Raw genomic sequence first — 14641 nt, 5'->3', positions numbered from 1 at the left:
GCAGAGGCTGTGGGTTGGGTATGAGGGGCACTGGTGGGGCTGGGGGATGGGCAGAGGCTGTGGGTTGGATATGAGTGGCACTGGTGGGGCTGGGGGATGGGCAGAGGCTGTGGGTTGGGTATGAGGGGCACTGGTGGGGCTGGGGGGCAGGCAGAGGCTGTAGGTTGGGTATGAGGGGCACTGGTGGGGCTGGGGGGTGGGCAGAGGCTGTGGGTTGGGCATGAGTGGCACTGCTGGGGCTGGGGGATGGGCAGAGGCTGTGGGTTGGGTATGAGGGGCACTGGTGGGGCTGGGGGGCAGGCAGAGGCTGTAGGTTGGGTATGAGGGGCACTGGTGGGGCTGGGGGGTGGGCAGAGGCTGTGGGTTGGATATGAGGGGCACTGGTGGGGCTGGGGGATGGGCAGAGGCTGTGGGTTGGGTATGAGGGGCACTGGTGGGGCTGGGGGGCAGGCAGAGGCTGTAGGTTGGGCATGAGGGGCGCTGGTGGGGCTGGGGGATGGGCAGAGGCTGTGGGTTGGGGATGAGGGGCACTGGTGGGGCTGGGGGATGGGCAGAGGCTGTGGGTTGGGTATGAGGGGCACTGGTGGAGTTGGGGGGCAGAGGCTGTGGGTTGGGCGTGAGGGGCACTGGTGGGGCTGGGGGATGGGCAGAGGCTGTGGGTTGGGTATGAGGGGCACTGGTGGGGCTGGGGGATGGGCAGAGGCTGTGGGTTGGGTGTGAGGGGCACTGGTGGGGCAGTGGTTTGGGAGTGAGGGGCCCCAGCAGAGTTGGGGGGCTGTGGGGCAGGCGTGAGGGGCACCGGGGGTTGTGGGTCGGGCATGAGGGGCACCAGGGGGCTGTGGGGCGGGCGTGAGGGGCACCAGGGGGCTGTGGGGCAGGCGTGAGGGGCACCGGGGGTTGTGGGGCGGGCGTGAGGGGCACCAGGGGGCTGTGGGGCGGGCGTGAGGGGCACTGGGGGGCTGTGGGGCGGGCGTGAGGGGCACTGGTGGGGCAGTGGGTTGGGAGTGAGGGGACCCAGCAGAGTTGGGGGGCTGTGGGGCGGGCGTGAGGGGCACCAGGGGGCTGTGGGGCAGGCGTGAGGGGCACCAGGGGGCTGTGGGGCGGGCGTGAGGGGCACCGGGGGTTGTGGGGCGGGCATGAGGGGCACCAGGGGGCTGTGGGGCGGGCGTGAGGGGCACCGGGGGCTGTGGGGCGGGCGTGAGGGGCACCAGGGGGCTGTGGGGCGGGCGTGAGGGGCACCAGGGGTTGTGGGGCGGGCGTGAGGGGCACCAGGGGGCTGTGGGGCAGGTGTGAGGGGCACCGGGGGTTGTGGGGCGGGCGTGAGGGGCACCAGGGGGCTGTGGGGCGGGCGTGAGGGGCACCAGGGGTTGTGGGGCGGGCGTGAGGGGCACCGGGGGCTGTGGGGCGGGCGTGAGGGGCACCGGGGGGCTGTGGGGCGGGCGTGAGGGGCACCGGGGGGCTGTGGGACGGGCGTGAGGGGCACCAGGGGGCTGTGGGGCGGGCGTGAGGGGCACCGGGGGGCTGTGGGGCGGGCGTGAGGGGCACCAGGGGGCTGTGGGGCGCGTGTGAGGGGCACTGGGGGGCTGTGGGGCGGGCGTGAGGGGCACTGGTGGGGCAGTGGGTTGGGAGTGAGGGGCCCCAGCAGAGTTGGGGGGCTGTGGGGCGGGCGTGAGGGACACCGGGGGGCTGTGGGGTGGGCGTGAGGGGCACCAGGGGGGCTGTGGGGCGGGCATGAGGGGCACCGGGGGTTGTGGGGCGGGCGTGAGGGGCACCAGGGGGCTGTGGGGCGGGCGTGAGGGGCACCGGGGGCTGTGGGGCGGGCGTGAGGGGCACTGGTGGGGCAGTGGGTTGGGAGTGAGGAGCCCCAGCAGAGTTGGGGGGCTGTGGGGCGGGCGTGAGGGGCACCGGGGGCTGTGGGGCGGGCGTGAGGGGCACCAGGGGGGCTGTGGGGCGGGCGTGAGGGGCACCGGGGGTTGTGGGGCGGGCGTGAGGGGCACCAGGGGGCTGTGGGGCGGGTGTGAGGGGCACCGGGGGTTGTGGGACGGGCGTGAGGAGCACCGGGGGCTGTGGGGCGGGCGTGAGGGGCACCGGGGGTTGTGGGGCGGGCGTGAGGGGCACCGGGGGGCTGTGGGGCGGGCCTGAGGGGCACCGGGGGCTGTGAGGCGGGCGTGAGGGGCACCGGGGGTTGTGGGGCGGGCGTGAGGGGCACCGGGGGCTGTGGGGCGGGCGTGAGGGGCACCGGGGGTTGTGGGACGGGCGTGAGGGGCACCGGGGGGCTGTGGGGCGGGTGTGAGGGGCACCGGGGGTTGTGGGGCGGGCGTGAGGGGCACCAGGGGGCTGTGGGGCGGGCGTGAGGGGCACCGGGGGTTGTGGGGCGGGCGTGAGGGGCACCGGGGGGCTGTGGGGCGGGCCTGAGGGGCACCGGGGGGTTGTGGGGCGGGCGTGAGGGGCACCAGGGGGCTGTGGGGCGGGCCTGAGGGGACCGGGGGCTGTGGGGCGGGCGTGAGGGGCACCGGGGGGCTGTGGGGCGGGCGTGAGGGGCACCGGGGGCTGGGAGAGCAGAGGACCCGGCGGAGGCGACGTCGGTGCCAAGCCGCGGGCCGGGCCCGTCCCGTCTCTTGCAGCAGCGGCAGGCCCGGTTCTACGAGAACATCCTGCAGGTGCTGCGGCCCAACCCCGACTACTTCGCCGTGGGCTACTACGGACAGGGCTTCCCCCCCTTCCTGCGGGTGAGCGGCCCCTGCCTCGACTTCCCTCCGGACTCCCACGGGGCGCCAGAGGCTGGGTGGGGGAGGGGCGGCGAGGCACGGGGTGGGGCAGGGGAGGGGCCATGTCCGGCCCCCCACTGCCTGCCAGCGCCAAGGGTCCCTCCCCCCCACTGGGCCAGGCCGGCCCCCCCAGCCGCGCGGCCCTGGGGGCCGGAGAAGGGACGTGGCCGGTTCCCTCCCCGCAGAACAAGCAGTTCATTTACCGGGGCAAGGAGTACGAGCGCCGCGAGGACTTCGAGATGCGGCTCCTCACGCCCTTCCCCAGCGCCGAGAAGCTGCCGAGCACGGCCCCCCCGGAGCCAGCCGTCGCCGACTCGCCGGGCCAGTGTATCCTCCCCGGCTCCGCCTGCCCCTGCCCCACGGCCCAGGCCCAGCTCCGCCTGCCCCTGCCCCACGGCCTAGGTCCAGCTCTGCCTGCCCCTGCCCCACGGCCCAGGCCCAGTTCTGCCTGCCCGTGCCCCACGGCCCAGGCCCAGCTCCACCTGCTCCTGCCCCACGGCTGAGGCACAGCTCTGCCTGCCCCTGCCCCACGGCCTAGGTCCAGCTCCACCTGCTCCTGCCCCACGGCTGAGGCACAGCTCTGCCTGCCCCTGCCCCACGGCCCAGGCCCAGCTCTGCCTGCTCCTGTCCCTGCCCCACAGCCCAGGCCCAGCTCTGCCTGCCCCTGCCCCACGGCCCATGTCCAGCTCTGCCTGCCCCTGCCCCACGGCCCAGGCCCAGTTCTGCCTGCCTGTGCCCCACAGCCCAGGCCCAGCTCTGCCTGCCCCTGCCCCACACGGCCCAGCACCATGGCCATGTGGCCCTTCCTTCCCCTTGGGCTTGCTGGGGTCCCGTGGGCCCACCCACAGGGCTCAGCCCCCTTCTCTGGCTGCTCCTTCACTCCGCCCAGATATCCAGTGCTTCACCGTGCAGCCCGCTGAGGAGCCCAGGGACCGATTCAAGGGCAGGAACGTCCCTGAGCAGATCGTCAAGTAAGCGCCAGGGCCCTGAGCTCCAAGGAGGGCGCGTCTGGGCCCCACAGCCACAGCTCTTGTGCCAGGAAGGGGGGCGGGGTGCCCCTGACTCTGCCCCCCACCCGCAGCCAGAGGGGACTCCCAGGCGGCAGGTAGAAGAGAGGGAGCCAGGGCAGGCAGCCTCATCCCTCTCGGGTGCATGGGGCTCATGCCCAGACCCGGGGTCCCCAGGCCACGTCCCTGCCTTCAGGGTGCCCCTTATCTGGCCTCCCTAATGAGGAGCTGGGGGAAGGGCTCCCGGGCCCCTCCCCCCTCTCCCTGCCCCCACTCTGCTCTCCTCACCCCCCAGGCAGCCCCTCCCTGTCCTCCTTCCAGGCCCAAGGTGCTCCTGGGCCTCAGGAGGGGGTGCAGGATGTGGGGGGTTCCCCAGGCACGGGGGAGGGGCTCAGGGGTTCCCGGGCTTGGGGGCAGGGTGCGGGGGGTTCCCCAGGCACGGGGGAGGGGCTCGGGGTTCCCGGGCTTGGGGGCAGGATGCGGGGGGAAGCAGTGTCAGAAATGCTGGGGTGGCTGCTTTCAGGGCAGAGGCGGCGTTCCCTGGGGTCCAGGATGGCAGGCTGTGGGGTGGGACCCCCCTATGGGTACGGAGGCCTCAGAGGGGGTGAATGTCCCGAAGGGCCAGGATGGGTTCCTTGCAGTGGTGGGGAAGTTCAAGCTGTGCCCCCTAGACAGCTTCCCCTGCATCCTGATGCTGCCCCCCCATGTTCCCACAATGGTGCCCCCTGCTGCCAGTATCCCCGTTCCCTCGATGCTGCCTCTCCTTTCTCCAGCGCTGCCCCTGACTCTGCCCATGGCATTGACCTCACGTTCCCCTTGACTGTGCCCCCAGGGCCGACTCCCCATTTCACCCAACCTAATCCATGTTCCCCTTGACTGTGCCCCCAGGGCCGACTCCCCATTTCACCCAACCTAATCCATGTTCCCCTTGACTCTGCCCCCAGGGCCGACTCCCCATTTCACCCAACCTAATCCACGTTCCCCTTGACTCTGCCCCCAGTGCCGACTCCCCATTTCACCCAACCTAATCCACGTTCCCCTTGACTCTGCCCCCAGGGCCGACTCCCCATTTCACCCAACCTAATCCATGTTCCCCTTGACTGTGCCCCCAGGGCCGACTCCCCATTTCACCCAACCTAATCCATGTTCCCCTTGACTGTGCCGCCAGGGCCGACTCCCCATTTCACCCAACCTAATCCACGTTCCCCTTGACTCTGCCCCCAGGGCCAACTCCCCATTTCACCCAACCTAATCCATGTTTCCCTTGACTGTGCCCCCAGGGCCAACTCCCCATTTCACCCAACCTAATCCATGTTCCCCTTGACTGTGCCCCCAGGGCCAACTCCCCATTTCACCCAACCTAATCCATGTTCCCCTTGACTGTGCCCCCCAGTGCCGACTCCCCATTTCACAAAACCTAATCCATGTTCCCCTTGACTGTGCCCCCAGGGCCGACTCCCCATTTCACCCAACCTAATCCACGTTCCCCTTGACTGTGCCCCCAGGGCCGACTCCCCATTTCACCCAACCTAATCCATGTTCCCCTTGACTCTGCCCCCAGGGCCGACTCCCCATTTCACCCAACCTAATCCACGTTCCCCTTGACTGTGCCCCCAGTGCCGACTCCCCATTTCACCCAAGCTAATCCATGTTCCCCTTGACTGTGCCCCCCAGTGCCGACTCCCCATTTCACCCAACCTAATCCATGTTCCCCTTGACTCTGCCCCCAGGGCCGACTCCCCATTTCACCCAACCTAATCCATGTTCCCCTTGACTGTGCCCCCCAGTGCCGACTCCCCATTTCACCCAACCTAATCCATGTTCCCCTTGACTGTGCCCCCCAGGGCCGACTCCCCATTTCACCCAACCTAATCCATGTTCCCCTTGACTGTGCCCCCAGGGCCGACTCCCCATTTCACCCTGTGACGGCGCGTTGGGGGGTTCCCCGTCTCCTGCACCCCGAAATGGCACAAACAGACTTCACCAGCCGGTGGAATAGAGGAAGTTTATTGCCTCTCCAGGATACAGCACAGCACAGATGTAGTCTGGTCCCAGAGCTGGGCTAGGATGCCTCAGGCCCCCTTGAGATGGGGGAGACTGGGCCCCTAAACTCCAGCCCCTTCTCCTAGGCTCTCCTCCATGCTCTCCCACAGTAACTAACTAAATTCCCTTGCAGCCCTGCCCCCGCAGTCAGGGCAGCATCCACCTTCCTTTGTTCCTCTCCATGGGGGGTGTCTGGCCACTGGTTCAACAAGTTTGGCCTTACCTCTGCCTAGCGAGGTTTTCCCTGCTGGGTCTTGCTCCAGACAGCAGGGGTCACCACAGCCCAGCAAGTACCCCCACTACGTCACAGTTCTCCCCCCTCCGAGAGCGAACTGAGCAGGGTCACTCCGCTCGTGGCCTAGGGAAGTTCGGGTCCTCTGCGTGGGAACCCGCCCCGGGGACATGGGTGCTCCCCTTGACTCGGGCCGGCCGTGGTGAGGCCCCACATGAATTGGCTTCCCTCTGTCCACTCGCCGCCCCGCTCCAGGGCGACTGGCACAGGCCTGTCCTCGGGGGTCACACCCACCCTTCCGCTGGCCTTGATCTCTGGCCAGGGTCTCTCGGGCCGGGGCCATGAGCCCAGTGAGCCTTCTCTGGACAACCAGGGCGGCTTCCACCCCCGAAGCTCCATCCAGGGAGGTCTTCCCCTCCCATAACTCTCTCAGCAAGCCCAGAGGGTCCTCTATCTGGGGTAGAGACCCCCAAGCCGCTTTCCTCCTGTCTTGGGCCTTCCCGCCCCTCTGGCAGGAGTCACAGGACCGGCAGTACCGCCGCACGGCTGTAAAGATTCCCGGCCAATAGAAGTGCTGGAGCAGCTTCAGCCGGGTGCTCCGGATCCCCCGGTGGCCCCCAACGGGGACATCGTGGGCCAAATACAGCAGCTTGAGGCGATACTTTCGGGGGACGACCAGCTGCCGCTGGACCCCCCATGCCCTCGCCTTCCTGGGGGGAAGCCACTCACGGAACAGGAGCCCACGCTCCCGCAGGAATCTCTTCTGGCCACCTCTCCCCCGGGGCTGAGCTGCATGGAGGCCAGCCTGGTCCCTCAGCCTCTGCAAGGAGGGGTCTGCCTGCACCTCAGCCTGGAATTCAGCTGCTGAGGCAGGGATCGGGACCTGTCCCCCACCTCTGCCTAGGTCCGGAGTCCCAGCCTGGCTGGACCCCGTGTCCACTGGGATGGGACCCTGAGGACGCTGCCTGGAGTCCTTCCCTGGACCCACGTTGTCAGCCCCCCGCTGGCTCTGGCTCCGGGTAGTGACTAGAGCCCGCTGGGATTCATGGGGCCACTCCTCTAGGTCATCAGCACCTCGGTGGGCAAGTGCGGGTGCACCCCCACTTCCTTGAGGCCCTCCTTGGCCCCCCATTTCAGATGCACCCTGGCTACAGGCACCTTAAACGGGGACCCGTCTATGCCCTTCCGGGTCAGCTGCGCGTGGGGTAGTATCCGCTCCGGGGCCACTATGTCGGATCGGGCCAGAGTCACCTCCGCCCCCGTGTCCCAGAAGCCCGTCACCTTCCTACCATCCACCTCCAGGGGTATGAGGCACTCGCTCCGCAGGGGCCGTCCTGCCCCCACCCGGTACACGGAGAAATCCGCCTCCTGAGAATCAGACCTCCCAGGGGAGGTGCACTGAGCATCCTTCCCCTCTCTCTGAGCTGAGGTTTGCCTGCCAGCCCCTGCCTCTGGGGCAGCCTGCCCTTCCTCCCGCCCCAGCCAGTTAACCCTGGAAAGTCCGCGGTCCTGGGACCTGGTGCACTGAGCCCTCTTGTGGCCTTTTTGCCCACAGCGATGGCAAGTTAGGCTTTGGGCTGTCTCTGTCCAGGCCCTGGCTGGTTCTCTGGGGCGCAGACGACCTGTTCCTTGGTCTCGCCCCGTAGTTGACTCCCTCCGCCGCTCAGCCGAGATCCGGTCTCTGCGCGGTTCCCTTTCTCTCCGGGACTCCCGTTCACACCCGGACCGGCTCTCCGTGAACTCGTCCGCCAGTCTCCCGGCCTCCCGGGGGTTCTCTGGTCTCCGGTCCTTGAGCCACAGCCTCAGTTTGGGTGGGCACACTTCATAGAACTGCTCCATCATGACCAGCTTGAGCAGCTCCTCTGCGGTCTGGGCTCCGACTCCAGACACCCACTTGCGGCAGTATTGCGCCAGGCGGGAGGCCAGATCCACATAGGTCTCCCGTGGCCCTTTCTGTACCCCCCGGAACTTCTTCCTGTACATCTCGGGGGTCAGCCCGAACTTGTGCAGCAGGGCCTCCTTGACTCGGTTGTAATCCCCTGGCTGTAGGTTCTCCAGCTGACTGAGCACTCCGGCCGCCTCCTGGTTCAGTGCGGGGACGAGCTCCTGCAGCCAGTCAGCCGGGGGGACCCGTTGCAGTCCACAGGCCCTCTCAAAGGAGCTGAGGAACCCGTCTATGTCGCCCATGTCCTTCAATTGGGCCACCACGAGCCTCTCCAAGCGTCTGGCAGTCCTGGGACCTTGGGGCTCATCCGCACTTGGCGCAGCCGGTGCCCCGCCGGTTCTCCGCTCTGCCATGGCCAGCTCATGCTGTCGCTGCCTCTCTCGATCTTGGCGCTCCTTCTCTCGATCTTGGCGCTCCCTCTCTCGGTCCTGGCGGTCCTTCTCTCGGTCCTCTACTTCCAATTCCCTGATCCGCAGCTGGATCTCCAGCCGCCGCAGCTCCGCTGGGCTGGTCCCTGCCCTAGATGGGCTACGGCTTGCAGGCCTCCCGGGAGACGCTGTCTCATCTCTCCGTTGGGTTCCAGCGCTCCTCCCCCTCTCTGAGCCTGACACACTCTCGGGGGGGTCTGGCTGCTTCCCCTGGGGACAAGATCCTGGCCCTGTGGCTGGTCATTCTCTTCCAGCTGGGTAATCAGCTGGGCCATGGCTGCTTTCCGCACAGGCAAGCCCCTCTCTCTGCACAGCCCCACCAGCTCTGCCTTCAAGAGTTGGGCGTAGGCCATCTGCCCGCTGGGCCCCTCGGTGCAGACTCACCAGTCTAGTGCTGCAGCGCCCCACGATTCCCAGGAACCGCTTCGCTCTGTCTCCAGCACGCCTGGCTCCAGGGCTCTTGCTTCTACTGCGCCTTGTCGCTTGCCACTGGAAGCTCCATCCACGGGGTGCAGTGCATCCCACTTCTGACACCAGTGTGACGGCGCGTTGGGGGGTTCCCCGTCTCCTGCACCCCGAAATGGCACAAACAGACTTCACCAGCCGGTGGAATAGAGGAAGTTTATTGCCTCTCCGGGATACAGCACAGCACAGATGTAGTCTGGTCCCAGAGCTGGGCTAGGATGCCTCAGGCCCCCTTGAGATGGGGGAGACTGGGCCCCTAAACTCCAGCCCCTTCTCCTAGGCTCTCCTCCATGCTCTCCCACAGTAACTAACTAAATTCCCTTGCAGCCCTGCCCCCGCAGTCAGGGCAGCATCCACCTTCCTTTGTTCCTCTCCATGGGGGGTGTCTGGCCACTGGTTCAACAAGTTTGGCCTTACCTCTGCCTAGCGAGGTTTTCCCTGCTGGGTCTTGCTCCAGACAGCAGGGGTCACCACAGCCCAGCAAGTACCCCCACCACGTCACACACCCAACCTAATCCATGTTCCCCTTGACTGTGCCCCCAGTGCCGACTCCCCATTTCACCCAACCTAATCCATGTTCCCCTTGACTCTGCCCCCAGGGCCGACTCCCCATTTCACCCAACCTAATCCATGTTCCCCTTGACTCTGCCCCCAGGGCCGACTCCCCATTTCACCCAACCTAATCCATGTTCCCCTTGACTCTGCCCCCAGGGCCGACTCCCCATTTCACCCAACCTAATCCATGTTCCCCTTGACTGTGCCCCCAGTGCCGACTCCCCATTTCACCCAACCTAATCCACGTTCCCCTTGACTGTGCCCCCAGGGCCGACTCCCCATTTCACCCCAACCTAATCCACGTTCCCCTTGACTCTGCCCCCAGTGCCGACTCCCCATTTCACCCAACCTAATCCATGTTCCCCTTGACTCTGCCCCCAGGGCCGACTCCCCATTTCACCCAACCTAATCCATGTTCCCCTTGACTGTGCCCCCCAGTGCCAACTCCCCATTTCACCCAACCTAATCCATGTTCCCCTTGACTGTGCCCCCAGGGCTGACTCCCCATTTCACCCAACCTAATCCATGTTCCCCTTGACTGTGCCCCCAGGGCCGACTCCCCATTTCACCCAACCTAATCCATGTTCCCCTTGATTGTGCCCCCAGGGCCGACTCCCCATTTCACCCAACCTAATCCATGTTCCCCTTGACTGTGCCCCCAGGGCCGACTCCCCATTTCACCCAACCTAATCCATGTTCCCCTTGACTGTGCCCCCAGGGCCGACTCCCCATTTCACCCAACCTAATCCATGTTCCCCTTGACTGTGCCCCCAGGGCCGACTCCCCATTTCACCCAACCTAATCCATGTTCCCCTTGACTGTGCCCCCCAGGGCCGACTCCCCATTTCACCCAACCTAATCCATGTTCCCCTTGACTGTGCCCCCCAGTGCCGACTCCCCATTTCACCCAACCTAATCCATGTTCCCCTTGACTGCCCCCAGGGCCGACTCCCCATTTCACCCAACCTAATCCATGTTCCCCTTGACTCTGCCCCCAGGGCCGACTCCCCATTTCACCCAACCTAATCCATGTTCCCCTTGACTGTGCCCCCCAGTGCCGACTCCCCATTTCACCCAACCTAATCCATGTTCCCCTTGACTGTGCCCCCCAGTGCCGACTCCCCATTTCACCCAACCTAATCCATGTTCCCCTTGACTGTGCCCCCCAGTGCCGACTCCCCATTTCACCCAACCTAATCCATGTTCCCCTGCAGCTTCTATAAAGCCAACAACATCCAGCAGTTCAGCTATTCACGGCCGTTCAGGAAAGGCCCCAAGGACCCGGACAATGAGTTTGCGGTGAGCCAGTTCCTGGGGCAGCGGGAGAGCCCTGTGCCCTGGGGGGCTAGGGGAGCAGGGGGGGCCGGGTGCCCTGGGAGGCTAGGGGAGCAGGGGGGGCTGGGTGCTCTGGGGGGCTACGGGAGCAGGAGGGCCCTGTGCTCTGGGGGGCTAGGGAAGCTGGGGGGGCCCTGTGCTCTGGGGGGCTAGGGAAGCTGGGGGGGGCCCTGTGCTCTGGGGGGCTACGGGAGCAAGGGGCCCTGTGATCTGGGGGGCTAGGGGAGCAGGGGGCCCTGTGCCCAGGGGGGCTAGGAGAGCAGGGGGCCCTGTGATATGGGGGGCTAGGGGAGCGGGGAGCCCTGTGGTCTGGGGCCGAGGTGTTCTCAAGGGGGAGACCAAGGCCTCTGTGACTGAGCTCTGGCTGCCCCCAGACCATGTGGATCGAGAGAACGACCTTCCTGACGGCCTATCCGCTTCCTGGCATCCTGCGCTGGTTCGTTGTCACAGCCACTGCCACGGTGAGGGCCGGGCAAGGCGGGGAGCATGGGAGGGGGGCATCGGAGCGGGGAGTCAGTACCAGGGAGGGGAATTCTGAGCATCAGAGAGGAGCGGAGCCAGTGGGCCGGTGGAGGACAGAGCCAGGGGGCCGGCGGAGAAGCCGATCCAGGGGGCTGGTGGAGGACAGAGCCAGGGGGCCGGCAGAGAAGCCGATCCAGGGGGCCGGTGGAGAAGCCGATCCAGGGGGCCGGTGGAGGACAGAGCCAGGGGGCCGGCGGAGAAGCCGATCCAGGGGGCCGGTGGAGGACAGAGCCAGGGGGCCGGCGGAGAAGCCGATCCAGGGGGCTGGTGGAGGACAGAGCCAGGGGGCCGGCGGAGAAGCCGATCCAGGGGGCCGGCAGCGGAGGACAGAGCCAGGGGGCCGGGGGAGAAGCCGATCCAGGGGGCCGGCAGAGAAGCCGATCCAGGGGGCCAGCGGAGAAGCCGATCCAGGGGGCCGGCGGAGGACAGAGCCAGGGGGCCGGCGGAGAAGCCGATCCAGGGGGCCGGTGGAGGACAGAGCCAGGGGGCCGGCGGAGAAGCCGATCCAGGGGGCTGGTGGAGGACAGAGCCTGCTGACCAGCCACGACTCGCCCCAGGCCTGAGGCTTCAGGAGAGGCAGGGCCGAGCAGCATGGCTGGCAGGGCCTTCCTCTCGTGGCAGCCCAGGGAGTCGGGAGCCCTTGGAAGGGGCCGCTGGGGCTAGCCCGGACCCTCAGCTCCTCGTGCCCACAGCTGTGGGATCGGTCAGGTGCGGGTGGGGGCTCTCTTGGCCGGGGAGCTGGGAGACACGCGGGCTGGTCTGGCCGGGCAGGGGCTGGCCTAGGTGAGTCCATGTCGGCACTGGGAGGCGGCGTGCGAGTGCCAGGCCGCATGCATTGGTCCTGCGGGGGGGGGGGGGGCGGCGGTAGCCCCAGGCTGAGCCCCGGCGTCGCGGGGGCGTGCGAGTGCCAGGCCGCATGCATTGGTCCTGCGGGGGGGGGGGCGGCGGTAGCCCCAGGCTGAGCCCCGGCGTCGCGGGGGCGTGCGAGTGCCAGGCCGCATGCATTGGTCCTGCGGGGGGGGGGGCGGTAGCCCCAGGCTGAGCCCCGGCGTCGCGGGGGCGTGCGAGTGCCAGGCCGCATGCATTGGTCCTGCGGGGGGGGGGGCGGCGGTAGCCCCAGGCTGAGCCCCGGCGTCGCGGGGGCGTGCGAGTGCCAGGCCGCATGCATTGGTCCTGCGGGGGGGGCGGCGGTAGCCCCAGGCTGAGCCCCGGCGTCGCGGGGGCGGGGGAGGCCAGGCCCAGAGAAGGGCCGTCTGACAGCTGAAGGGTGAGTGTCGGGGGTCAGCACAAAGCCTAGCCCTGCAGGGAGTGGCAGGGGGCTGCGGCGTCCCCAGGGGCCTGCTGTCACCGCCTCCCCGGATTCATGCCAGGCCCTGGTGTTTCTGCAGGCCCTTGGGGAGTCCTTCAGCGGGGCAGCCCCAGAGCCCCCCGTGCAGAGACTCCTGGGCCGCGGTGTGGTTGGCAGGGACTCCTGACGGCAGCCCCCCAGCAGGGAGCCCCCTGGCCCGGCCTGGGCAGCCCAGAGCAATTCCCCAGCCCAGCTGCCCGGCTGGCTCCGACCTCCCCTGCCAGCCAGAGAGAAGCATCTTCCAGAGCCCGGGTTTAGCTCCCCTGCCCCGCGCCCCACGCTTAGTCCCTGCCCATGTGTTAGGCCGTCCTTCTGCTCCGCTCCTGGCTGCGTCTGGGGAGCTGCCATTGTCTCTCTTGCCCCTCCTCCCCCCAGTGCTTTGGGCCATTTTCAGCCAGGCCTGATGGTGTCACAGTGTGCTGGGGGTCCCCGACTCTGCCCATCCGCAGCCGGCCAGTAGGACAGACGGTTTATTGGTTCCCAGGGACCCAGCTCAGTACGGGATCAATGTTAGCACAGGGACTGAGAGCAGGCAGCCTCATTCCTCTTGGGGGAGGGATCCCGGGCCCCTTCCCCCCTTTCCTGCCCTAAGCCCCCTCTCTCCTCCTAGTCCAGCTGAGACCCTAGCCCCATCTCGGTGTCAGCCCCGCCTGCCCTTTGTCCTGCTTCAAGGCCCAAGGTGTTATTTGTTGTTGCCTGATCCTCACACCCAGCCTCCCCCTCCTCATGCAGCTAGTGCTGCAGTGCCTGGGGAAACTGAGGCGTGCGCGCACACACACACACAGAGTCACTGCAGAGCAGCCTAGGACAGTAGGAATCACACCCAGCACAATACAGCAAAGAAAGAGTGTAACAGCAGAGTGAACACAGGACTGCAAGAGTGGACAACACCCCCACTGTCACAGTTGGCTTCCCTTAGTGCAAAAGAACAAGTTAAAAGCTACTGTGACCGACCACAACCTGCAAACTGCAAAACCCTTAGAGAAGGCAGCCATACTGGGAGGTGGGTTAGTGCTTTCTTGTTTCCAAATTAGCCTCACCTGAACACAGCCCAGCAGCCAGGGTAGTAAATAGAGGCCTAATTAGGAGGCACTTTGCAGCTGGGGTTAATTAAGCATCAATTAAGCTGCCAATTAAGCCCTGGGGGGAGCTGGGTTCCTAGAAAAGGATTACTCCCAAGCAGTAGGGGTTACGTCTACACTGGCATGATTTTCCGAAAATGCTTTTAACGGAAAACTTTTCTGTTAAAAACATTTTCGGAAAAGCGCGTCTAGATTGGCAGGACGCTTTTCCACTAAAGCACTTTTTGCAGAAAAGCGTCCGTGGCCAATCTAGACGTGGTTTTGCGCAAAAAAGCCCCGATCGCCATTTTCACGATTGGGGCTTTTTTGTGGAAAACAGTCCTGTGCTGTCTACACTGGCCCTTTTGCGCAAAAGTCTTTCGGAAAAAGACTTTTGCCCGAACGGGAGCAGAATAGAATTTCCGGAAAAGCACTGACAATCTTACATGAGATCGTCAGTGCGTTTGCGGAAATTCAAGCGGCCAGTGTAGACAGCTGGCAAGTTTTTCCGCAAAAGCAGATGATTTTGCAGAAAAACTTGCCAGTCTAGACACAGCTGGGGGAGTTTTTGGAAGGCACACAGAAGAGAGCTGGAGAGCAGAGCAAGGAAATGCTGAGCCCCAAGGACTGGCCTGTGATGAGAATGACTCGGTAAGCGGGGACCCTTGCTTCTAGGGAAATCCCAGGGCAGCAAAGGGGGCTCCGTGAGTCTCTGAGGTGCTCAAGTAACCGTCAAGAAGTGCCGAACCCCCAGGGAGCTACCAAGGGACTTTTTCAGTCCCCAGGGCCGGATGAAATGCACCTAGAATACTGAAGGCGCTGATAGAGGAGGTGTCTGAGCCTTTCGCTGTCATCTCTGAAAAGTCATGGGAGACAGGAGAGATTCCAGAAGACTGGAAAAGGGCAAATCTAGCGCCCATCTATAAAAAGGG

General features: G+C 66.1%; 1 protein-coding gene across 4 annotated transcripts in view; it reads left to right on the top strand.

Moving 5' to 3' along the window:
• The window catches only part of LOC112544149 (dedicator of cytokinesis protein 2-like), a 77504-nt gene that overhangs the window by 29217 nt on the left and 33646 nt on the right, over nt 1-14641 (top strand). For all 4 annotated transcript variants that reach the window (XM_075916055.1, XM_075916056.1, XM_075916054.1 and 1 more), the window contains exons 6-10: nt 2625-2729; nt 2954-3095; nt 3658-3739; nt 10658-10742; nt 11153-11239. In XM_075916055.1, coding sequence (XP_075772170.1) covers nt 2625-2729; nt 2954-3095; nt 3658-3739; nt 10658-10742; nt 11153-11239 — 501 coding nt within the window. The remainder of the gene's footprint in view (nt 1-2624; nt 2730-2953; nt 3096-3657; nt 3740-10657; nt 10743-11152; nt 11240-14641) is intronic.

The sequence above is a fragment of the Pelodiscus sinensis genome, unplaced genomic scaffold (genome assembly GCF_049634645.1).
Source record: "Pelodiscus sinensis isolate JC-2024 unplaced genomic scaffold, ASM4963464v1 ctg84, whole genome shotgun sequence".
Lineage (NCBI taxonomy): Eukaryota > Metazoa > Chordata > Testudines > Trionychidae > Pelodiscus > Pelodiscus sinensis.
This window is presented reverse-complemented; position numbering and strand designations above follow the sequence as displayed.